The 24,850-nt window shown below is 45.8% G+C and overlaps 1 protein-coding gene across 1 annotated transcript in view; it reads right to left on the bottom strand.

Moving 5' to 3' along the window:
- HTATSF1 (HIV-1 Tat specific factor 1) overlaps nt 1-4,440 on the bottom strand; it is a 235,764-nt gene extending 231,324 nt beyond the window's left edge. The window contains exon 1 of the mRNA XM_085607950.1: nt 4,123-4,440. Within this exon, the coding sequence (XP_085464076.1) occupies nt 4,123-4,284 (162 nt within the window). The 5' untranslated portion in view covers nt 4,285-4,440. The remainder of the gene's footprint in view (nt 1-4,122) is intronic.
- Between the last annotated feature and the right edge of the window lie 20,410 nt (nt 4,441-24,850).

Here is a 24,850-nt window from a genome sequence, read left to right as displayed (position 1 = left end):
TTTGGCAGAGAGAACTGCTGCTTCAGGTGAGGTGTATGGCTTCACTTGCGTTGCCATTGTGGGAGCTCAGGAACCTAGTTTAGCAGTTTTTGCGCTCTCATTTTCATCCCTTTTCTTTTTGTTTGATATCTTTCTAATTGGTGTATTGGTGATGCATTATAGTGACCCGTTTGTTTTTTATTTAACTGGAGGTTCTGTAGATTTAAGGGCCGGTTCTCTAGATGTAAGGGTCGGATCTCTAGATTTAAGGGCCTGTGGAATAGTAAGTGGTCCTTTCCACCTCTGCCCGCGTGCTTGACTTGCACAGTATGCGATACGCGCGTTATGGTAACCCTACTCCACTTTTCAATGTGTGTGTGTGTGTGTGTGTGTGTGTGTGTGTGTGTGTGTGTGTGTGTATGTGTTTTTGCTGTGTTTTCAGCGAATTTCCATTAATAACGGTTTCCTTTTCTATATTGCAAGGCTTTTTTTTGGGGGGGGGGGGGGGGGTGAGAACTTAACACTGATTTTTGGCAATTACTGTACCTTGGTGCCCAGCTCTCCATAACCATACAATGTGGTGACAAACGACCGCCCCCGGTGACCTTTCGTGCTCTCCTCTGGTGCATGAGCGCGGTTTCTTCCGCTCTAACTTCCCATCGGTGGATTTTGCAGGCCTCTGCTCGTAAATGCACAAGATGGGCTACACCTGCTGGTTTGTAAGATATAACCATGTTGCCCTTAAGCACGAGAGTAGATTCTCGATAGTCGGCCTCACGTGTATTTACTACTTAAGTGACAGTAATAAAAGGTGTGCACCTTTTATTCTGCGGTCTTTGAAGGCACTGCTCCCGGTCTGTTTATCCCCCTTCAGTTAGCTGTTTGTGAGTCGTAATTGTTTACTTCTATGGATTCATTATGTTCCCTCTGGGTGAGGGTATTAACCTCTTCAGCGCTGCGCGGATTCCCGCGCAGTGCTGAAAGATCTGAGCGCGGGCGGGCCATGACGGAACGGTTCCGTCATAAGCACAGCCCAACCGGCGTGCATGACGGAACCGTTCCGTCAACGGCATCGAAGAGGTTAAGTGATTCAGGTCACCAGGGACTGCATTGCATTTTAGTGTTGGGGCAGTTAATTACTCAACACACGCTCATGACAATGCCGTTTCTTTAAATGTTTTAAAAACAAAAACATAAACAAAAATAATGTCATGAGCAATGCCAATAGCTCTAACTTTACCAATGCCGAGACCATTGCATTGTTAATGCTTGTTTTTTTTAGGTTGAGCCTGGGCAGCGCATGCACTGCTCTGCGAGGCATGCGGTATTGCAATATTTACTTGAAGCTTAAGCAAGGGCGCTGCTGCTTGACAATGGTGGCAGCTTCTTACATTTCAGTTTCACAAAGGTGAAGTGCCTTTTTTTCTACACGGCTCAGAATGTTTTTTTTTTATTTCTAACAGTTGCTAGCTAAATGCGATTTTGATTAACTGAAATACAAATTAAATGTAAAAAGGGCGCTTTTTCAGGAAATGTTCCTGCTGCCGCCATGGGCTGCTCAAATGGCGGACATTACTGGCTCCACATGGCAGCCCCAGTCTCTAGCTGTTAACCCCTTCCTCCGGCTCTCAGCACAATAATGCTCCCCCTACCCGCAAAGTGGTGCGAGCCACAGCAGACCTGGCTACCATGCTTCACCTAGATTCTCAATCCCTGCCCTGCACAGATATTGCCCACACGCCTGGCCCGGCCCGTCTGCTGATGAGTGGAGAAGTGCAGACTGTGACCAACTCCTGCTCTGGAATGCCTCTGCCTCTTTTTTTTTGTAGGACCATCATTTTGTTTGCATTTTAAATAGATGCAACAGAATTCTGCTACATTAGTCTGTCTTTTCATTTCTTGCACGACCGTTGGCACTCTAAAGCACAGCTGCAGGCTATGGGATGCCATGACATTTCCACAGAAATGGTGATGTTTAAAGTTAGATACAGGGGTGTGGAACTTAATAAAGTATCTACCTGGCCATGGGGCAGGTTGCTTCATAAATCTACTTGTCCTGTAACAAAATCCACTTGCGTCTTTGGTGACATGTAGTGCAGCAACAAGTTATGGCAGCAATCTCATTATATAAGAGCTCTGATAAAGCCATCTGATTATGCCTGGGCTCATACCATAGTAGTGTTCGAATACTTGCAATCCCCTTATGTTGTCACGTTTCCGCAGATCTACATACTGGGGCTGAAGGTAGTAACGAGCAATAGTTCCAGGGTTAGAATACCCCTTTGAGGTTGTGCAAAGCTGCTAACTTGCATGTTTTAAGTGTTTTCAACAACTCTTGTCTATTCTTATCACATACTGAGAAATGTTGGAAATTTACTCCTGACAATGGCAGACTTAAATTGTCTTTCAGAGTTGGGGAAAAAAGTGGCTGAAGGGAAAGTGAACTTGCAAACTCTCAGGTTTTCGCATGAGCAAATCTACACATGCAGATTTGCTCATGTTAAAATGCATTTAACAAATATTATTTATTGTCCTACTTCTGTAAATTCTTGGGAATTCATGAAAGCCATATAGCTGCACTTAATGCAAGGACATATACCATGGGTGCACTTTTGTGACTTTCTTTAATAATAGGGCCCCTAATTTGGTCTGGCGTTGACCGTGAACTTTTGTGTTTATTAAAATTCAGTTTCTCTCTCTTTATCGGCTGGCTTCACTGTGAGTGAGTGACAGCATTCTGCTCTTTCACAAGGAGCATATCGGCACACAAAGTAGTTTTGTTCAGTGCCAGTAACTAAAGTGGCAGTGTGTGGTTTTTGAGACCAAAAAAACAGTTTTTGCTTTTGCCAATGTTTGTTATAATGGTGGGGGCCTGGCAGCTCCCACACTAATAATATTTTAACAAAAACACGTCACACATTGACAAACCGAAAAAGCTGACCACCACTTTCAGACCTGCTGGCTTTGCCAATGCTTGTTTCTTTTTGTTTACCATAATTTTATTGAAACTGGTTACAATGATTTTCCATTATGAATATTTTTGGGAAATACTAGCATGCATGAACATATGTAACTAAATGATGCTGCAAAGAAATGGTACCAGAAATTTTACAGTACTTAAGCAAAATGTTTTTTTCCTGCTTTCATTTTTTTAATGAACATTTTATTTTTAAAGCAAAGAATCATCCATCTTGCTTTCAAGCTTCTGCAAATATATGCATCAAATCGGAGAGCATTATACATAGCCTCATATTGCTAAACTCTGAAAATGGGTGTACACATGTTTTATACTGGAACCACTGTCAGTAGTGCAGTCGAAGCCTACAGTCAATTACGCATCGCATTCAATCAAACTATTATGAGACCGAAATGCTCATGGGCAAGACAAACACAAGGGCCGGGTTTAGACAACCAAGGTATCCAATCAGAAGCAAGGGGCTATCCCAAAATCCACTGAAAGTAAATTTAATGTACTGGAAACAAAAGGCATTCCTACAACTGTCGGTAATCAAGATCTATAAATTGGTGAGGGACTGTGGACAAGTACATAATTCAGACCTGGCTGCAATCTAACAACTTTCATTCTTATCAAAAATGCCGTCCTAAACTTGTAAGAATTTGGGGGCACATGTCAGAGCCTTACCATTTATACAAAATGACGTTCGTGCACTGGGCAAACCAGGCTGGTAGTTAGGCCAGTGAAGTCGGAAGCGATGTTTTAGATTCAGTCGTTTGGAACTAGAACTAGGATCAACTAGTGATCCTACTATAAACAGATGCACCAGACCGACATATGACAGAGCTTTTTTTAATCTATTCAAGGTTACACCTATATGTAATCTAGTACACCCGGAAGAGTTAATTTAATAGTTCTAACCGTAGAGGCAAATCTACTATTCCAAGAGTGGGAGCTGCAGTTTGGGGAAAAAAAGTCAACAGTGGCGAAAAGAATCACATATCGTAAAGGGTTACTTGGCTCTACTATGTTGCACTATTCTCTGCTCCATTGAATGAAATTACTCCTGTGAAGGGTATTTGCAAGGTGTCGTCTAAATACTTGGCGCCCCACTTTCCTGTTGCAGAAGCCCAACTCCTTTCGAGAAGACCTCCCCAGTCTCTCCCCTCATCTCAGCCTCCACTCACCTTGGGAAACCATGCCTTCTTATCGTAATCCCACTCGTATATGGTGCCATCGGATGGGTCCGTGAATAAATGTTGCTGCTCGGCATGGCCCTCCTCCCCGTAGAGCTGCTGCAGTCGCAGCTGCTCCTCGAAGTCCTCGTTCCCACCCGAAGCACCGGTCATTGCTGCAAAAAGAAGGGACACACCGTAGGATGCTCAGTCCGGGTTATTTCCCTTGGATCCTTTCACAAGATGTGAGGAGACAGCGACCTGACCTGCCCTGCGCGACACCACAGACATAGACGTTCAGCCAGAAACACAACACCCAACATGGAAACTGAGGCAGGACTACTCCGCGCACTAGTCCAGAACCCATGCCAGCCTAAATGCAATTTCTTCAGTTTCAAATACCGTCACTTTATCAAACCTGAAACGACCCATAAAGGCTCATATTACAAAACATTGTGAGTTGCATCCTTAATTACAGAATGAAATGCTTTAACAGTCTACTTCTAAATGTAAGACTACGGTAATGTATAAACCATTGTAAAATCGTATCATTCAACATTTTGTGACATTTCTCACGTTTTTTAAGTTACTCGTTGCTATCAGTTTACTACGCATTTTAGACCTACTGCCGTGAAAATGGGAAGAAGCTGTTCTTCCTAATATGAGCGACAGTTAAAACTATACTCTGTGTAGAAGTTGTCCTATTTCTACGTCAGTTGCCGTAGTCTTGATGGTCCAATGGAGCTTTCTAGCAGCATCTACTCTAAGCATGCGCAAGAGCGTCGCTGTACAACGTGCGTATTTTTACTACGATCATACTGAGAGAGTAAATTAGAGTGTATTGAGCTGATGTGAGTGAGTGTTGTCACCTTTGCCTGAAAAAACTTATCGGCAATTTTGAGCTGTCGCAATTCTCAACCATTACTAAACAGTAACGAGAAATATTCCACTACAGCCTTAGCTGCTAATTTATCAGATTACTGTTGTGTGGCCAGGGTCTGCCCGACGGGCCAGTATGAAGAGTTAGTTTGTGGGCCGTTTTCTGCTGTTTGTGGCCCTGCCTTATGGTCTGCTGAGACAGTTCCACTGTTGATTTCCCCTGGTATTAAAACAATTCTTGACTGCAACAAGCACAAATGCATGCTGCCCCCGTACCTTACAAAACAGCTAAAGTGTCTTTACAAGATCAAAGTGTCTACAAGATCAACAAATGCATGCTGCCCCCGTACCTTACAAAACAGCTAAAGTGTCTTTACAAGATCAAAGTGTCTACAAGATCAAAACTGTTCCGAATTCCAAATATGGGTCACTTACGTAACTATCTAATTCACTAAAAGGGGGGGCATTTTAATTTTGGTGCCTGGGTCTATTTTCTTTACCTTTTCCGACCGTGTATGAGATATTTCTATGGTTTCAGTCGGCATATGTGTGACATTTTACTACGTGACACTTCGAGTGACACTTTATCATGAGTAAATCAAAGCAATGATCAGTATTTGACTACCTCCGTGTGAGTTTTGTTACTGTATTCTGACCTATCACACAACAAAGAACCAGGAGCGGCCCGTGTAGGTAAGAGCGGCGGGGTGGGGGGACTCGACAGACGACAAGGGAAAATCGTCCTCAATCAAGTCTCCGCCCAACCACTCCTACCTGAACTCTGCGCTCCTGCAAAGAACACATACCGCTAGACACAGGGCACGAGTCGGGGTACCACGCGGGTGGACGGCATCCCCCCACTTATTTTCCAGGGTTTTCCAGGGTGGACGCCGTCCACCCTGCTCAATCAAAACGCCGTCCACCCTTCCCAAATACGCGCGCACAAAGTGAAGACCACAAACAACAATGTATTTCCGGGTGGCTGGCTGAATCCGGAAATTTCTCGGACTGCCGCCAATCATCACGCCCCATGCCCCTGCACCTACCAGGTTCACCGTTGCCAGGGTACCCACCAATAGACGCCGTGATCTTCAACCAATGGGTGGGTGGGTCTGCAACTCGGCAGTCCCGCCCTCCTGCTCCAAGCCCTTTATTTTTCGGGCTTTCCTGCTTTGGCTCATTTGCTTTTTCGAAGTGACCCGGAACCGGATGTTGACGTGGCTGTTCTGCCTGGCCTTGCCTGCTGCCTGACCTGCCTCCGTCTCCCGCTGCAGACTTCCCTTCACTCGATAGTAAGGGTAGCAATAATGTGAATGGTGGTTGTGTTAGAGTATCAGTTGTAGTATTGTGTAATGGTTAAACAAGTAGTAATGTGTTTGTGTACTGCAGTATATAGTGTAGTGTATGTTTTTGTGTGTTGTAGGCTTCAGGTATCTGTATATTAACGGATGCAGTACACGTGGTGCTGTTTTAATATTGTTTTATTAGAGAATTTGTTTATGTAGAGCACAGCTAGAGAACCATGTTAGATTCACGGCGTTAGCTCACCGACCTGTGATTCTGGGCAAATCAGTTAATATCCCCACGCCTTCCAATAGGCAATGTGTTTGTGTGACTTTTAGACACACAGAGATATTCCACCGTATGCAGCCTCAAAAGGCTTTTCCTGTAAATAGCACGGGAGCTGTACCCCCTGGACCCATCGAGCTAGTGCCACCTATAGCATTGAGTGCCACCTATAGCATTCAGAAGTTACATCTGCGCAGTCACTACCGCTGTGGCACGGTTAGCTTTACAAACGGAGATACCGCAGCCTACACGCTTTATAGGTTACCCACTGACCCAATTCTCAGGTTATTCCCACCCTCTGATTTTCCGCCCACAGTTCCCCTACTTTTTGTTGCCCACTTCGACCACTGGTCTAACATTTGTGTTTGTTTGTAATTTGCAATAAATGTTTACTTCGTCATTGTTGTCAAAGTGCATTAATGTGGATTTGTGTAAACTGGACATGCTAATATATTAATTACGGTGCCATGCTGAAAGGAAGCCAGCTTGTGAATTACTGCGCCGTTGTGGGAATTGGGTGGATATCTGCATCAGGAAGCATTGTGGGACCTGGGAGCATATGTGCATTAGAGTAATTTCTGGCAAAAATATTTGGACTGCAATAGACACTGAGGATCCACTGTAAATACTAGCATTATACCATACATTTATGTTGACATATGCCTTTATTTAAAGAAATGTCCTCCTGTTTTTTTATTTACATGCTGTCCAGCTGTTGGCCTATAATTTATGAAAGACAGCACGGAGAGTCACTTAAAAGTAGGACAATTTTCTGTATTTATCCACTTTTACAAATAAATGTAGACAGAAAACACATTGTTTTCTGTCTGTATTTATCTGTAAAAAAATTGTGAAAACTGGGAGCCTTACACATAAGCATCCTTTACAAGCGCGTAACATAGCTTGAGGAACTGTATCTTTTGCTTTGCTCTTGACCAATGCTCCTCTGCATATCATGCATGGCCTTTCCAATTGACTTTCTTCTTAGTTCCCTTGTGGAATGGATGTTTCTAAGTACTAAGTATAGGGTTAAAAATGATCACTTTTGAAAGGTCTCCATGCATTCATTAAAGGCAAACTGCTGTGTCGCCAACATCCAAAAGCGCTTTAACCTCTTCAAATATAAAAATTTGGGTGCTCAAGATTGATGGAAATCTATGGAATGCCTCAGAATCGTTTCTAAGGAATGAATGACGGTGACAGCAGGATGCCACCATTCCTTCAACTATGAAAATGCTTACAGTTGCCTAATGTGGAATCTTTTATTTGCACTACAGCTTAGAGTATCTTGGGAGCCATCCTATTCAACAGATCTCCCTGCCTTGCATTTGTCCTGCTCACACCTGCAATGGTCCATCCTGCAGCACAGCAGGGCCGCGTTGGGTCCCATGCTCACCCAGGACACAACACAGATCACCAGGAATTCGCACAGCCATCTGCTGCCAGACAGGAAACTTTACCTTCTACCCCTAGCACGGAGGCTGCAACAGTGGTAGCCAAGAGAGGTAAAAAGCGCTAATACTCCTTGGCAGAAAATGTTTGGTTCATTTATGACCACAAATCTTTACAATGTAATGTTCATACATGACATGGGAAACGAAATGAGCAATATCACACCGGTAAAATAGAAGATCATCAATTGCTAATTGAGGGAATTTTTCTTTTTTAAAAAGGGCATTTTATGACTCTCTCTTTTTTTTTTTTATTGTAATACCACCACAAACCGGGATGGGTGGCTCATTGGGCCACAAACATTTAGCTAGGTGCCAAAAGTAACCCAAAAAATATTTTTGCCAAGCAATTTTTCAATTTTTTATCCTCGCCAACCATCAGTGAATATGAGTGACAAATGTAAACAATAAAACTGACCCAATGCTTTCTGCTTTCAACAGAAACAAGCAAACGCAAATCCAGCATCATGGATTTCTTTGCAAATGCGAATAAGAGATCACAGTTTGATTCTGAAAGTAGCCTAGTACAGCCCAGTGCGTGCTTGAACGATGTACCTGCACAAGATTCGGAGAGTATGATGTCAAGCCAAGGATCGGTTCCACCTTCTCCACTGGAAGACTCTTCAACAAAGATCCGGGATGCGGGCGCCAGTTTTGAAAGGGATACCAGCTTGCCAGAGTGTTGGGACCACAATCAGTGGGCTCAATTTAAAGAAAAGTATCCATGGCTAAGTTGTGAAAATGGCCGCCTTGGCTGCAACATATGCAGTGAGGTTAAGCTACTTGGAGCATCACAGGGTGTGGGTTTGTCTAGAGAATGGGTCACTGGGAGCATTGCTGCATCTGGCCCAACAAAAGCTAGCCAGTTAGGCTCACTGCGGAAAAAAATACATAAACATAACATTTCTGTAGCACATTGTAATGCATGTGCTATCCAAGATGCATCCAAGAAGGAGGTACTGCCGTCAACAATCCTGGAGCAGCAGAGGCATTATCATGCTTCAACGGTTAAGGTGTTTCGCACTCTTTTCTTTTGTGCAAAAAATAATCGCCCCTTTTCAGACTTTCCAGGTCTAGTAGCTTTGCAGGTTGCTAATCAGTCAGATATGGGCTCGATTCTACACAGCGAGTTCACTGCAGCACAGATAACTGATTGCATTGCTGAGGAAATGCGGAGAAAGCTTTGCATAGGCATTGTTGAACAGGCTCCAAAAATCTCAGTTTATATTGATTCCAGAGAAACTGCAACCTGTTTTGAGGGCGATAAACACACTTCCTGTGACTTCAAGTGACTGCGAAAGGGGTTTCAGCACAATGAACTTGATAATGTCACCCATACGAAACTGCCTTGGTATCGGACGCCTTTCCTCATTAATGTTCATTAACCTCATGGGTCCTCCTCTGCCTCTTTGGAATCAAGTGCCATTTGTGAACAGGTGGTTGATTGCCCATCGCCATGCAGATGATACTCAATCTAGAAAGGTAGATCCTACAGCCCAGCACAATAAAAGATATGCAGACGCATGGTCGTTTTTTAATTGATAGCTTTCAATGATCTAAGCGGTCTCACAAATTTTCCATGGCCAGACATCCTGTGGCAATATAACATGTCCCATAATGTCTGCAATAACAGATCTACAGAGTATCAAGCTGAAACTGTACAGTGTGCACCTTGCATTTTTTTCTCTCATGGTCCCAGTGTATTATACTTGTCAATAAATTTAAATGTCGTGTTCTCGGTAGCGCAATACATTTTAAAGTTTTGATAATCACTATTGTAGTTTCTAGTATGTGGTTTTCTTTGGCTTTTTTCAACACAAATTCTGCTTTTGTTCATGGTCCCATGTTTTAGTATGCCTCGCTTACAGCACTTAATGGCTTGACTAATGTAGTTGTACACCAAACTTCATCCACATTTGGGCTGCTAATTCCTCCATACAGGGACCTTAAGTCACAGGCTTAAGTACCAAGCAGCTTCAATTGTTAAATCTTGCAATATATGCAAATGATGGATCTGCCTCACAAGTGATGTCACTTCCTGTCGTGATGTCACTTCCTGTCGTGATGTCACTTCCTGTCGCGATGTCACTTCCTGTCGTGATGTCACTTCCTGTCGTGATGTCACTTCCTGTCACGCCGCCTAACTTGGAGAGTCCCCCCACTACTTTTTTTAGGATTTGTGCCCTGGCTAGACATAATAGTGTTACAAATGCTTGTTAGTATTATCAGATCAATAAGTAATAACTATTAAGTTGCGAATAATTAGAACTGAAAATGATTCAATTCTGAGATAAGTTGACTGTAGATTGCACATTACTAGGCCTGTGGAAAGGGTAATAGTCTTTACAAGCTCTTTTATCTCAAAATGAAGCATTCCTCATCATGAAATTTGATACAGCCATGCGGGGACTCAATGAGATGTCCGAAATCACGAAATTGTAAAAAGCAGCTCTGGAATATGACAAAACAATCCGTCCATACTACTTCTACCAGAATGCAACAGCATTCTGAATTATTAGAATCCACTCCTGGTCTTGTAAATAGGCCTTTTGGAATCTTGCAAACAAGCAGCAAGTCACAGTTGATTCAGAGCAGAAACCCTGGAACACTGTCATGTTTGAACTCTTCCAGCAGAAGGCAAGTGGCATCTGATGGAATACAGCTTTTTGTTTGACCAGCAAGCCGGAAATGTTTGTCAGAGTCAGGCAGTTGGGTTCGCTAAATTAATATGCTTTGTGCCTCTGTCAGACAGCTAATTCCAAAACTGACTGCGTGGTAACATAAGCCATTCTTTTTCCCTCAGACTAAAGAATAAATGAGAAACGTCATGAAACTTGCCTTTTCAAACACGTCTTCAAATTTCATTACAAGACCGGAGGCTACATTATGCAATAACTTTTATTGCTGCCCAAGACATGCAGCCCTTTAAAGTGTAACAATTACATCGCAAATAACAACATTCCAGACAGCATAACAAAGTGCCATGGTAACAGATCATCTTCCTCTTTTATGCGCTGCTCCTGGACAGTTAAGTACAACTTCTTCCTATCTCCTATACTTGGTGTATTTTGATGTAAATGGATGATCTAAACTTACCTTTTTTCACAGTTTCTTTGGTATGGTAAGTAAGCCTATCGATGTAGGCTACACTTTTAGACTATTTTACCCTTTTCAGGTAAGTTCCTTTCTTTGCTCACCCTTCCAATTTATGGTTGGGTTCCCTACTTTCCTTTCCTTTGTATTTTGTATTCATGACCTTTTCAAAATCAATCGTTTTTAACAATATTGTGGATGGCTTGAGCCTACGGAGACTGCCTCCGTCCGAATGGTGAACAGCGTGAACCAGACTGCCTCCGTCCGTATGGTGAACAGCGTGAACCATCTTTAACGGATGATAGACACACTTTAATTTAACTGTGTCTACCTCCGCTTTCCGCTCATACGGAGACTATCTCTGATCGCTATTGCCCTTTCCCCCATGCAATTTTATTACACTTTATTTAAAAAAATACGAGTTACCTCGTCCTCGCGCTGCTCCCTCTCCCGAGCGCGACTTCCCTGAAGGTGAGCCGAGCACGCTTCTCTTCCGGCTTTCCCAATGTGACCCGCTCACCAAAATGAGCGGCATCTACGTTATCGGCCCCTCCCATTGGGACCCGCAAAGGCAAAATTAGAGCCTGAAAGGCTGAGAGAGGGGCTATTTCGGCTCGCGCTGTGCGTCTCCATGGCAACACACAGTGCAAAGCCAACAGACAGGCTGTTTTTTTTCAACTGCTCGGCAAATCTGATTTTGTTAACATTAATTAAGGACTTTTAAAGGAATTTAAGTCCTCACGAAGAAAGTCCTCGCTAGGAATATATTATTTACAATACATTAACCAAAAAAAAAAAAAGAAAAGGAGATGTCTCAGAATAATACAGAGGCTACTAGCGAGACACCCCTCACTGAGAACTCTCTTATGAGTCTCTTTGAGAGACAACTAAAGTCCTCCTTAAAAGAGGCAGTAGAAGCAGCTCTCATCAAAGGAAAAGGGACATCCCTGGAGATGACACAGTAGCTTCTTCTGAGGAGGAGGATCCACTCCCTAAAAAAGGCGGTAAGGTCTTAAAAAAGCCAAAACACCTTGAACTTCATGCTAGCCTTCGCGCTACAAGTGAGCAGGTCCTATCCTTTAGTAGCCTTTGCGCTACAAATGAACCAGGTGTCCTGAGCGGCACAAAGAGAATGAGCGACCTTCATGGCGCAAAGAGTGCAGGTGTCCCTCGCGGCACACAGAGATCAGGTATCCTTGGCGGCACAAGAGACATTATCCCCTTTGATGATGATGATGACTATTTGTCCCCAATTGATGACATTGATGAAGCTGATGAGTACATTTTCGATCCCTTAGAAAGATTTGATGATCTACTCGAGGAGGACTTAGATCAACCCACCTCCTCCGGGTCCATTAAGGACCCATCAGGGATAGAGATGTTTAACCCCTCAAAAACACCCTTCCTAGAGGATCTGACTGGTGGCCCCTAGACCACGTATCCAAATTTATTGAAGCTTGGCTCAGGAAACCCCTTGAGAGGGACTCTCGAAACCTAATGAGGTCCGAATGTCCTAGATCCTTCTTGGACAACAAGGCAGGCATGACCCCCATCCTAGATCTAGATGTATTGACCTTCCTTTTCAAAACTGGAAGGGATCCTCGTAAGGGACTTGAACGCTGCCTTAAGCAGTGTCAAGATAAGTTGCTGGACAGATTAGGCCCTCTTGCCCGGATTCTAGACCTTGCAGTAGAGTCCTCCATGAATGGTACTCCAGTTGACACCGAGATCCTAAGGGGTTGGAGTCAACGTGCCCTATGCCTTCTCGGTAATGCAAATGCTAGTCTTACATCCGAAAGGCGAAGAGGCATTCTAATGCGATTGAACCCCAAAATAGGGGACCTGGCTAATAAAGACATTGAGGGAGACCCGAATGGACTACTCTTCGGCGAATCCTTTATTAAGATACTTAGTAAATACGTTTCCACCTTCTCTTCATTCAATAAGGCCCAAAGTAATATGAGACAAATGTTTGGGGGTAGATTTTTTGGAAGGGCTGAGAGGGCAGGACCGGCTACCAGCCGAGGATACACCAGGTCCTCCTTTTATCAACAGTCTTAACGTGGTTATGGAAGATACTTCCGGGGGAATAACTCTTTCTTCCCTCAGAGGGGCCGCAGCTTCTGCACTCGAGGAGGCGGAAACAACCGTGGAAGATTCCAAGGACAAGGGATTCAAGGTAAGAACACTTCCTTTTGGTTCTTCCCTCCCAAGGGTAGGAGGAAGGCTCTCTACTTTCAGCCAAAATTGGTTATCAATAACGAACGATGCATGGTACTGGAAACTGTAAAAGGTTTCAAAATAGATTTCATTACTATTCCTTACCAGACCTCCCTTCCCAGAGAACTTATTCTAGACCAAGAACAATCCGCTCTGGTCGACAAAGAGGTACGTCAAATACTAGCCAAAGGGGCGATTTACATTGCCTCAAACACTGGCCCCGGTTTTGTGGTACAATTTTTCTTGTGAAGAAAAAAGACAAGGGTTGGCGTCCCGTAATAAATCTAAAACTTCTAAACTCGTTTCTTGTGTACAGACACTTCAGGATGGAAGGTAGCTATCTTCTGAGGGACATCCTCAAGAGAAAGATTGGCTCATAAAACTAGATCTCAAGGACGCATATTTTACAATCCCTATGGATGTGGATTCTCAGAAATATCTGAGGTTTCATTGGAGGGGCGTAACCTACCAATTTCGTTGTCTTCCCTTTGGTCTTTCCTCGGCACCTTGGTGTTTCACCAAGATCCTGAGACCTGTTGTGGCCTCCCTAAGGAGAAGAGGAGTCCGTTTGAATATCTACCTGGACAATATCTTACTGATGTCTCAAAGCCAGGAGGAACTACTAATCCACATGAAATGGACTGTGGACCTTCTAGAAAGTTTAGGATTCATCATCAACATAGAAAAAAAATCTGTCACGACTCCTTCACAGAATCTGGAGTTCCTAGGTTTTCAAGTAAACACATCTTCAGCCCTGTTGCAACTCCGTTTAAAAAAAATTCCAAACATAAAGAAGGAAGTTTCTTATGTCTTATCCAAAGACTTGGTGAGCTTGAGAGAACTAGCAAGAGTAGTAGGACTCTTATCCTCATCCATTCAAGCGATTTCACCAGGACCCCTTCACTACAGAGCCTTACAGAGACCTAAAATCCTCGGGGCTGAAGAAGGGTCTTGGGTATTCAGACCACATTCCCCTGTCTCCGGAGGTTCGAGACGACCTCCTTTGGTGACGTAACAACCTAGACAGTTGGAATAGCAAAGCGATATTTGGAAATACTCCGGATCACATCTTGGAATCCGACGCAAGCAATTTAGGCTGGGGTGCCAGATTAGGAATGTTAGAAACAGGTGGGAAATGGTCCCAAGAGGAACTCACTTTACATATAAATTGTTTAGAGATGATGGCGAGCTTGAACGCCCTAATGAGTTTCAAGCCTACTCTAAAAAACAGTGTAGTACTGATCAAGCTGGACAATTTCACAGCCGTTTCTTACATCAACCGTTTGGGAGGAGCAAGATCAATGATTCTGGCAGATCTAGCCAAGAAGATCTGGTATTTTTGCTTGAGTCAGAAAATAATTCTCAGAACAGAATTCATTCCGGGCCTTCTAAACACAAGGGCGGATTGGAATTCAAGATTCCTGAAAGACTCGATCGATTGGAAACTATATCCTTTAGTCTTCCAGAGAATTCAAGACCTATGGGGCCCATTCGATATAGATCTTTTCGCCAGCAGACTGCCCTTCTAGATAGATCGATTTTACAGCTGGACGCCAGACCCCTTAGCAATTGCGATTCTCTCTGTATGATAATTGGAGAATCGTCATTCTCAGTGAACTAAGGTACACTGGGGGGCGTGGCCAAGCCGCCGACCAACATGGCCGCGCGGCGTTGAAGCTCCGCCAGTTACCCGCAGATCGACAGCGATATCACCCTACCAACTGTACTGCCGCCGCTTCACTCGGCTTCAGGGGGCGCCCAATTCTGTGGGGTACACATTGATATGCCTGGACTACAATTTCGTTGAAGCGCAGTGAGACTCTGATCGCCTGAAGAGATGGGGAAGGAGCGCGCCTACGCCAAAGTCTCTGCCAGCCTCACATGACCTGCCAGAAGCGGAGACATACACCGGAGCTGAATTCCCGATCCCATACCTGCCGCACTGGGAGGTGAGTCTGCTGGGTGCGAGAGGCAGTTTGTGATCTCCCCCTCCTGGGCCCGTTTATCTGCCGCCACGTTGCAGCCTGAACGGCCCTGCAGGCCTGCACCCTCTGTGTCTCGGTCCGCAGGGATAGGGCCTGCGGTGGGCCTAGACCGCGGGGAGCACGTCTTTGAGGTGTGCGGGCAGAGTTGCGTGGAGGTTGGGCCGCCGCTTCCGCTACCCAGCGGCTCCCACATTGAAGTGGGCGGCTGGCTGACCTAGAGCCCGGCAGTCAAGGGCGCGGCCTGGGGCCCTTACCGTGCACCCGGTGCCACCATCAAGAACCCCCGGTGGCATCTATGCTCAACTATTGCCCGCCTCGCCGCTTGCTTGCCATTGGGACGCTGAGGATCACGGGGAGAGGTGGCACCGGGCACCGGGCCTGTTACCAGCGGCCCCACTACACACTGCTTCACCAGCGGTGGGCCCTGGATTAAGTTGTTCAGCCCCTCGCTGCAGCCTGGACCTCTTTGTTGAGAATCTGCTGGCGGACATGTTTGTGATAGAGCACACTCACCGCTCCCTGGGCCCCCGGGCCGAATCCAGGACTTCTCCCGCGGCCCATCATTGCCCACATAATGAACTTCCGTGACCGCAACACTGCCCTGCACCTTGCCAGAGAAAAAGGAGACACTGACTGGCAGGGCTCTAAAATTGCACTGTACCCAGACTTCACTCTCATGGTGCAGGAAGCCCGCTGCAAGTTCAACGGCCACCCTCAAAAACCTAGGCCTGCGATACGGCATGCTATACCCCGCGAGGCTGAAAGTTGCCGTCAACGGCCGTGCACGCATCTTTGACACCCCGACAGAAGCGCAGGAATTTTTCCGCACCTTCAAGCAGACTAATACCCGCCCTGCGACGGAGGGGGACAGATCTTTGCCCGTGGGTAGGGGCTCCAACGCAAGCATGGAACTGTTTTCCAGTGCAGGCACAGGCTGATCGGCACACCTTACTGGAGACTGTCTAATGGCATTATTAAGTTGGAATATTTACGTTCAGTTCATCTGTATGGTTTTAATGTCTGCTTGACTAGCGTGGCATTGCCACCTCCCATGGTGTTCACCTTTTGTTTCTTTCTTGGTGCTTGCATATACCTTGTTGGTGTTTCCGCAATTGCAGCGTAAAGTCTATTGGTATATTGGGATACGCTTCAAGTTTGGGGATATGTCTCCTTCCCATTTGGAAGAGGCTGCGTGGGGGGTGGTGGGGAGTATTGTGGATTCGTTACACAGTAGTATACCATATTTTGCATAGATGTTCTTATTAGGATGCAGGCATGCTTGATGTCACATTCTGATTGTTTTCATTGTTGCTTTTACATGACATGTTCGAGGTACACCCCCAATGGCACAGCTGGGTAATGTAGATGGTCCTTCGGGCTTGTCCCTCATGTCCTGGAACGTTAGGGTCCTAAACGACAATCGTAAAAGGAGGCAGGTTTTTCATTAACTCCTTCGACACAACGTGGATGTGGCTTATACACAGGAAACACATTTATCCCAGACGGACCCACTCCGATTTGCAGCAAGTTGGGGCACACACCAATATGTCGTCAACTTTAGTAACTATGCCAGGGGAACGGCCATACTAATCCACAAACGAGTCCCCTTTAGCTTAGGCTCTGTCGTCAGGGACAAGGAAGGCAGATAAGTTTTGGTCACAGGATTACTCATGGGCCATAGGAAGGCATTTGTGTTTGTATACACTCCGAACACGGATTCACCTGAATTTTATCATGCACTACAAGCCCAGCTACTAAAAATCGACCCTTGCCTTTTCCTGTTAGGGGGGGATTTTAATCTGCTCCTTCATCCTACACTAGATAGCACGGCCTCTACCCCTGACACTAAACCGCGCTCCCGACGCACTCTCATGGCCCTCTGTGATCAGCTTTCCCTAATAGACATCTGGTGCCAGCGCAATCCCACCTGCACTAATTACAGGCATTAAGCTGGACAGCACAACACATGGACGAGAATTGACTATTGGCTAGTGTCCCCGACTATTTCCAATTGGTTTCAGGCTCTTGAGACACTCCCTAGAACTTATTCAGACCATTCGCCGGTTCAACTTCCTCTGAAGATTCCTCTTCCAGAGGGGTTTGAACGCCAAAGGCGCTTCCCGAGCCAAGCGCTCCTTGATGATCTTTTTAAAGAATAAGTGCGCAAAGTAATTGAAGATTATTTCAATATAAACACTTTGTCGGTAGACTCTCAGGCGGTCCTATGGGAGGTCTTTAAGGCATACTTAAGGGGAGTGTGCATAGCCAAACACTCTGGTGTACTGAAAAGTCTCCGCACCACCATTTCCCGTATTGAACGTGAACTCACCACCTTGGACGCTGCCGCATTACACTCTTCAATCCCAGACATGACAGGTCGTCGGTTTGCTCTTGTGATCGAATTCCGCGACGCCGCAGACCGGGAGATCCTATACTTAGGTAAATACTAAACAGCTGGACGGTACAGAGAGGGCAAACGTCCGGGCAGGGTACTGGCGCAGATGTTGAGGCCTCCATACAGCAAAGCTTGCATCACTGAGATACACTCTTCTTCCGATCAGACACCCACCTCCACTTCGGCAATCTGTGAGGAATTCTTAGGCTGCTTTACTGCCTTGTACTCTAATAGAACGGGGAGTGACCTTTTGGCGCAGGAGGCTTATTTATCGGAAATAGCTTTGGTGTATCTGGAAAATGACATGCAAGATTTCCTCGCTGAACCGATAAACCGAATCCGAGGTTCTTGGTGCCATTGCGGGTCACCGCTGCTCCCATACTATACTCCTCCGCCCTGCCAGTCCTAAATGCTCGTTGGTTTCCAATCACTGGCGAAAAGTTGGTTCAGCGCACCTTAACTAAGTTTGACATTACTACATTTTGGGACTTATATCCAGGGGCATATTTTTACCCCGTCGGAAGATACCCGTTTTCAGGCCGCCACGTTCATGGACAGCTTCGTAATGAGTCGGATCCGTTCTGCGCTGCGCGTTGCTCTGCATGATTTCCCCCTTGATCCAGAATCTTTCCCGCCCTTAACTCTCTTAATAGAAAACCCTACTGGGGCACATCTCATCTCTAAACTATACAAATCATGCGCGTCCCTACGGCCCGTTCATGACGATAAAGTCCGCGCAGACTGGGAGGCAGACCTTGTAGTGAGGACTGCTATTTATATACGTACATTGCTAAGTTAGCACAACCGCGTTAGATGTTAGAAAGCCATCTTGGCACTTTTTTCTGCTTTTGCACACGACACTGCAGTCACATGTTATTATTTGAGAAATGCTTGCTCGCCTTTGCTTCACATGAGAACTGTCTGTTGTTCACATCCCTAACAGTGAGCTGCGACCTTGGTCTGAACATTGTGTAAAGAAACAGTCTGGGTCGCTAGACGGTGCATGTTTTTGGGTTCAGGTTGATCGGCCCACTATTTAGCCATAAGACGCATGCAGCTGCAAATACCTGAAAGTCGAGTGCTTTTAATATTGTATGCTGCATGCTTTACACACATTCGGAAGAAGAGCTTTCCCAGGAGCAGAGTATACCTGATCCTGTGATGTGATTCCACTAAGCTGATCTTTACGGTATGGGGTTCCCCATGCAAGCCTAGAGACCTTCTATTAGTCTAATAATATTAATAATATTAGTTTACTAGCGAAAGGAAGGTGGCTGTAATCCACTGTCATTTTATTATGATTTCTCCTTTCATTTTCTATGGTATTGTAAGTATGCTGATGGTTTTGATTTTAATCATTTGTCTGCTTATGTTAGCCAAAGTACTGCATCTTAGGACACGAGGTTTATAAAATAAACTCTTTCAACTTTACTGTGTCTCTCTTTACTCTTGTGGACTGATATGAGAATAATAACGAACAGGTATTTCTGATTCCCACCATTCCTGAGAATACACTAAGTCGCTTGTTCTGGGTTGTCTATACATTGGGACCACCGAGATAAAATCGGATAACGAATGGGACACTGATGCTGGCCGGATAAGGGGTTCTGGGTTCTGAGGTGAGTTTTTGGTACACCACAATTCACTGAGGTCCTGGTTTCCTGCGCATAGTTCTGTGCATGAGCAGAATCCCTGCAACATGGCGCACCTAACGTTTGGTCGATTGATTTGAAACGCCTTAGTAGTGCTTATATTAGTCCACGACTCCCTCACTCTTGTTTCTGGATAGCGGGAGTGACGGATTTAAAACCTACCTGTTTCTCGACTAATAGGTTCTTTCAAGCTTGATCATTAAAAAGGTTTCTTCTGAACCCTAGTGCTACTGTTAAACTTGTTGTTGATCTTTTGTGTATCCTTATGGCGGTTGACATTGCTGCACATAGCCGTACACCTCTGCGCCGTCATTTGACGACGTATGGGGTACCGGACGATGGGATGGCTGTTATATTTGTCGTGAGCGCTGATGCGTCTTTCCCTTACGAGTTGTTTTACTCTTGGGTGACTTTTCCGGCGGTGAATGCAGACGATGAAACGTTTCATTCCTATACTCCCACGCAGCTACCTGCGATCTATAACCCATATAGGACACAAGAAATTCCTATTTCTGCCTGGCAGCATACCATTTGGTTTAATGGCGCCCTTCCCCATGTGGTTACACCGGCTAGAATGGGCCCGTTGTCAATTCCAGGGGCCACATGGCCGGTGCTGGCCGGATTTACGCCTCATCCCCGCTGTCTCACGGTAGCGGTGGCTGAGTTGCGTGTACTTCACACAGCCCTTATTATAGTGCATAGGGCTTTAGTGCAGTACGTGTCACGCAATGTGCAGGTGGGGGCACCTGCTGTTGCGGGACAACCAGCGGAACACCACGCGGTGGTTATTAGCCCTGTTATGTTTAATTCGGTAATGGGCAAGCGCCCCCAAAATAAGGATGACTTACCTTATTGGCTTGCTGAGAAATTTGACCAACTGGAAGCGTTTTTTCCACATACTACTCCTGTGGAGAAACACAGGATACTCACCATTAGTTTGCCGAAAGACTTAGTCCCAGATATGGCCGATTGTGACAACTGGGGCAAGGTCTTTGCCGCGACATAATCGAAGTTCTTCGGCACTCCGTCTATGTCTGTGCTTCCCACCGTCATTAAACGTGTTCAAGAAAATCACGGTGCGGAGGCTGCAGTAGAATTAGGAATGCGGCTTGTCGGGGTGTTCGATGTGGTTGCTTCGATGGTAATAGGCAACCTCAAAGGCGATGCTATGCAGTTCCAAGTGGTTAATAAGTTGGACCACGTGGACGAACTCGACAGGCCTAAGGAGTTCGCTAAGATAAGTGCGGAAGCCTATAGGACCATTGGCCGCAGTGCCTTAGGTGTTAAACCAACTGTAATAATTCCTGATTAGGTACAGCAAACTAAGGTGAGCTCGTCTGGTAAAGACGAACGCCCACATTTTCCAAAACAAAATTGGCGGGCAAAGAAGCAGGGGAAGCAGCAACAGAAACAGGGGTCTCGTCCTGCCTCACCCGTACAGTCGACTAGTGAACGCACATATGATCTGCGCTAACGCCCTAGTATTAAGGCACCTGATAGATTTTAGGTTTCTGAACAACGTTCTCCTCGTTCTTCACAGGAAAAATCGGCTTCACAGTCCGGTGGCGGAGACCGTGGGAAAGGACGGGGTGCCCAAGGACGTGAGCAACCCCGTCAGACTGACGGTAAAGGCAAGCAGGACGAGTCTGCACGTCAACGACCCCCGTTTCAAAAGAAGAAGGTTGCTGCGCTAACAGCGAGGTATGCCACAGATAGTGCGGACGCAGCTTCAGAACCTGACATGGGCACTAACGCTGCTCGACAGCGCGGCGGAAATTACAGTAGTGCGACAAGCACTGCGTCCATATCTGGTGGCGACAGCAACTGAAACGTTCATTACTGTAGAAACTGCTGACACTAGAGTGGCTCCCCCTGACAGACTATATAATATAGTCCTCTTAATTGAAGGTGACATACAACGTACAATTCAGGGGATTTTTGGGGATAATCTGACCTCATCGTACGATATTCTATTGGCAGAGGCAGACTGGCCCCCGGCTTTCATTTTAGATGCTCCTAGAGGGGAGGAGGTGATCCTCCCGTCCTTTGCGCACACTGTGCCAAAGGACCAAGCTAAGAAGTTCGCTGAGGAGTGGGCTCTGGTGCTAGCACCGGCTTTGTATCGTAATCAGGTAGGCTGGGATAAATTGTCCCCCAGCCATGAGATTCCGTTGCGGTCCATGCCCCAGCCACAACCCCAATATCCCATGCGTCGCGAAGCAAGACCTCACGTCGCGGCAATCCTTGAACAATTGGAATATCAATGTGTTATCGAAACGTGTGTCACCAATGAATAATCCTTTATTCACTGTGACGAAGGCTGATGGGTCGTACCGCCTGGTTTTAGATTACCTGCATTTAAACTCTCATTGCCAGACATGCGCAGTACAGAATATCCACAGTTCTGCTCTCGTCGATAGTCTTGTGAGAAAACGGTTTAAGACCACACTTGACATTTCCAATGGCTTTTACAGCCATAACCTGTCCTCTCTTAGTAGTCAGTGGACGGCGTTTACATCGGGCGGCAAACAAAAACATTTTAAAAGATTACCCATGGGCTATAAAAACAGCCCTGGAGTCTTTGCCGCTCGTGTAGTCTCATTGACCCTGATGCGTACTCGTATGTGGATGATATTTATCTCACAGATGACGAGTTGTGGCCGCATCTGTGTCGCGTTGATCGCATTATTGTTTTGTTTGCAGACTTCGGTTACAAGTTCAACTTTGCGAAGTCTCACATTGCAGAGTATACAGTTTTGTTTTTGGGATACAAACTCAACAATGAGGGTCGAGGATTGGCTCCGCACTTCCTAGAGAAATGTGCGTGCCTGCGTGCTCCTTCGACACTGAAGAAATTACAATCTTTGCTGGGCTTTCTGAATTTCAGTCGCATTTATATTCCTGATTATGCCCAGCGTATCAAGCTGCTTAATGCTTTGGTACAACCTACTTTTTCCAAATCATGCTGCCTGCCGGAGCATTCAGCTATATTGCAATCTTTGCAAGCTGACCTTCTTGCTTCAAAATACTTACTGACGCGTGATAACCACACTAACCTGGTAATAAGAATTGTGCCAGGTGCAGTGGGTTTCACGTACTTAACGTTCAATGAGGGCGACACAGTCCCCATTGCCTACAAATCACACCTGTACACTTCGGCTGAACTGCGCTTTTCCTCTGTCGAGAAAGTTTTGACGGCAGTTCAGATGGCGATTCTTAAAGAACGAGCGCTATCGCAAGGGAAACGCATGTTGGTGGTCACACCATATCCTGCCCTTGAGGCAGTGACCAAAGCGAGTGTACCAAATTCTAAAGCTTTGCATCCCCGGTGGATACAATGGGCCACTTCCTTGACATCACCCGACGTCACCTATATCTTTGACGCAGCATTACAGACTCAGGAGTACTTACAGTATGAATTCGTTCATCCAGCTCCTCTGTCCTTGCGCCTGCTCGAGGATTACCATTGTGTCATTTACACTGACGGTTCTGCGCAACCGGCGACTGGATCGAAGCATGCCTATTCAGCGGCCTGCGCAATTGTGGGTACTTTCGTGAATGGTGAATTCCAATCTGATTTCGTGCATACGCAGTCATTGGGTGATTGTACCGCACAGTTGGCAGAGCTCCATGCTCTGGTTCTCGCACTGGAGTTTGCTGATTCTCAGGTCACCACTCTTATAGTGAGTGACTGGTTTTATTGTGTTCAATCTTACAACGACAATCTACATTTTTGGTCTCAAAATGAATACCGTGATTCCAAAGGTAGCACAATTAGGCATAAAATGCTTTGGGTTCGAGTGGCAGAACTTAAAAAACATCTGCCTCTCATGAATGTTATTCACACTCTTGGTCACCAATGAGTTGGTGTCCATGCCGTCGGCAACAGCCTAGCTGACGAGGCAGCAAAAACAGCAGTGGCGACATACTTAGTGGCAGCAGTTATAAGATCCAAAAGTAAGATCGATGATGACATCTTGGCAGCTATTGCTGCTACAGAGAAGGGGACAAAATACCTGAGAGGTTTCCCTTCTCGTTACCATTATCACTTAAGTCCTGATAACGTCCCGTTAGTGAGGATTAACGACGTTGGTGACAGATTGATTCCCAACGCGGACTGCAGACCATCTTTGATATTAGCTGCTCACGAGGGCATGGTGTCTGCCCATGCCGGCGTTACAGCTACTGTATCTCTGTTACAACACGTAACTGGTGGTGCGGTTTATATAAACAAGCTCGCGCTTATGTTCTTGACTGTGATATTTGCCAGCAGATTAAACCTTCATCTGCGGCGCGCCCACCACAAACTCAGTTGTACATATCTAATAAACCACTAGGGTGTGTTTATTTAGATCACTGCGGTCCATTCACCTCTGATACTGCGTACAAGTGCATCTTGGTTGCAGTGGATTTGTGCACACATTTTCTGTGGGTATGGCCACAAAGGAGTGCAGATGCCCGTACTGTCATCAGGGATTTGCGTGTCTTTGTGGGAAGTTTTGCATGTGGCACCTTTCATTTTGATCAGGGCCCTGCGTTCGCCTGTAAGGCGTACAAAGAAGCCATGAGAAATTTGGGGGTCCAAGTCAAATTTTCGTCTCCCAACCGACCTGAGGGTAATAGTGTGGTGGAGCGAATGAACCGTGACTTAAAGCAATCTTTTACAGCTAGGGTTTTAGGCACTGGCCGGAACTGGCTAGCCCATTTGTATAACGTCCAACGTGCACTTAATAATCTCCCTAGAAGGTCTCTGGGTGGGCGGACCCCATACATGATGCTCTTTGGCATACGAATGTTTGTCCTGGACCTTGATGGTCTAGACATGGCAGCGTCAGCCGTACCCTTTGACGTAGATGATCACTGTGCTGTATTGGAGAATCTACAAGAAGCCAGAGACAGTCCAGCGAAGGAACACGTGCCCTCCACATCTGATGCTGCGCTTCAGATTCCGGTAGTCGGCTGGCTACCTCGAGTTGGTGATCTGGTCCGTGAGAAGGTGGAGAACAAGAAGAAGTTCGGCCCCTCTTATCGTGCACCGGTTCCAGTGCTTGGCATGCAGGGTACACGAACAGTCATTTTACCTCCACTTCCTGGTCGCAAGGATAACAGGTACATCTCTATTGACAATGTCAAGCTACAGCGAGTGGCCGATTCTTCTTAGTATGACTCCAGCGGTTTCTTGCCCTGCGATGCTGAGAAATTCTGTTTTGGCTCCAGCTTCTACCACCTTGCCTGATGTTGCCATCGAGATGCATACAGTTACTGGACCTTTGTTGCCACCGACAGCTGGTGGTCTACCTGAAGATACTGAGTATGCTTATCCTGTGGATGTCCCGTTGCCTGTTTTACAATCCACCACAGTTAACCAGTCGCGCTTCTCCTTTGACACTAATTCAATGACTTACATTGCCCCATCAAAGGTTTCAATTTTTGCTGTCTGGTTTAAAAGACATTTTTTAATTCCCCCTTGGACTTACATTTAGCCGGTGCTCATAT

This window comes from Triturus cristatus, chromosome 5_2 (genome assembly GCF_964204655.1).
Source record: "Triturus cristatus chromosome 5_2, aTriCri1.1, whole genome shotgun sequence".
Classification (NCBI taxonomy): domain Eukaryota; kingdom Metazoa; phylum Chordata; class Amphibia; order Caudata; family Salamandridae; genus Triturus; species Triturus cristatus.
The sequence above is the reverse complement of the archived record's forward strand: the minus strand, read 5'-3'. Positions and strand labels throughout refer to the sequence as shown.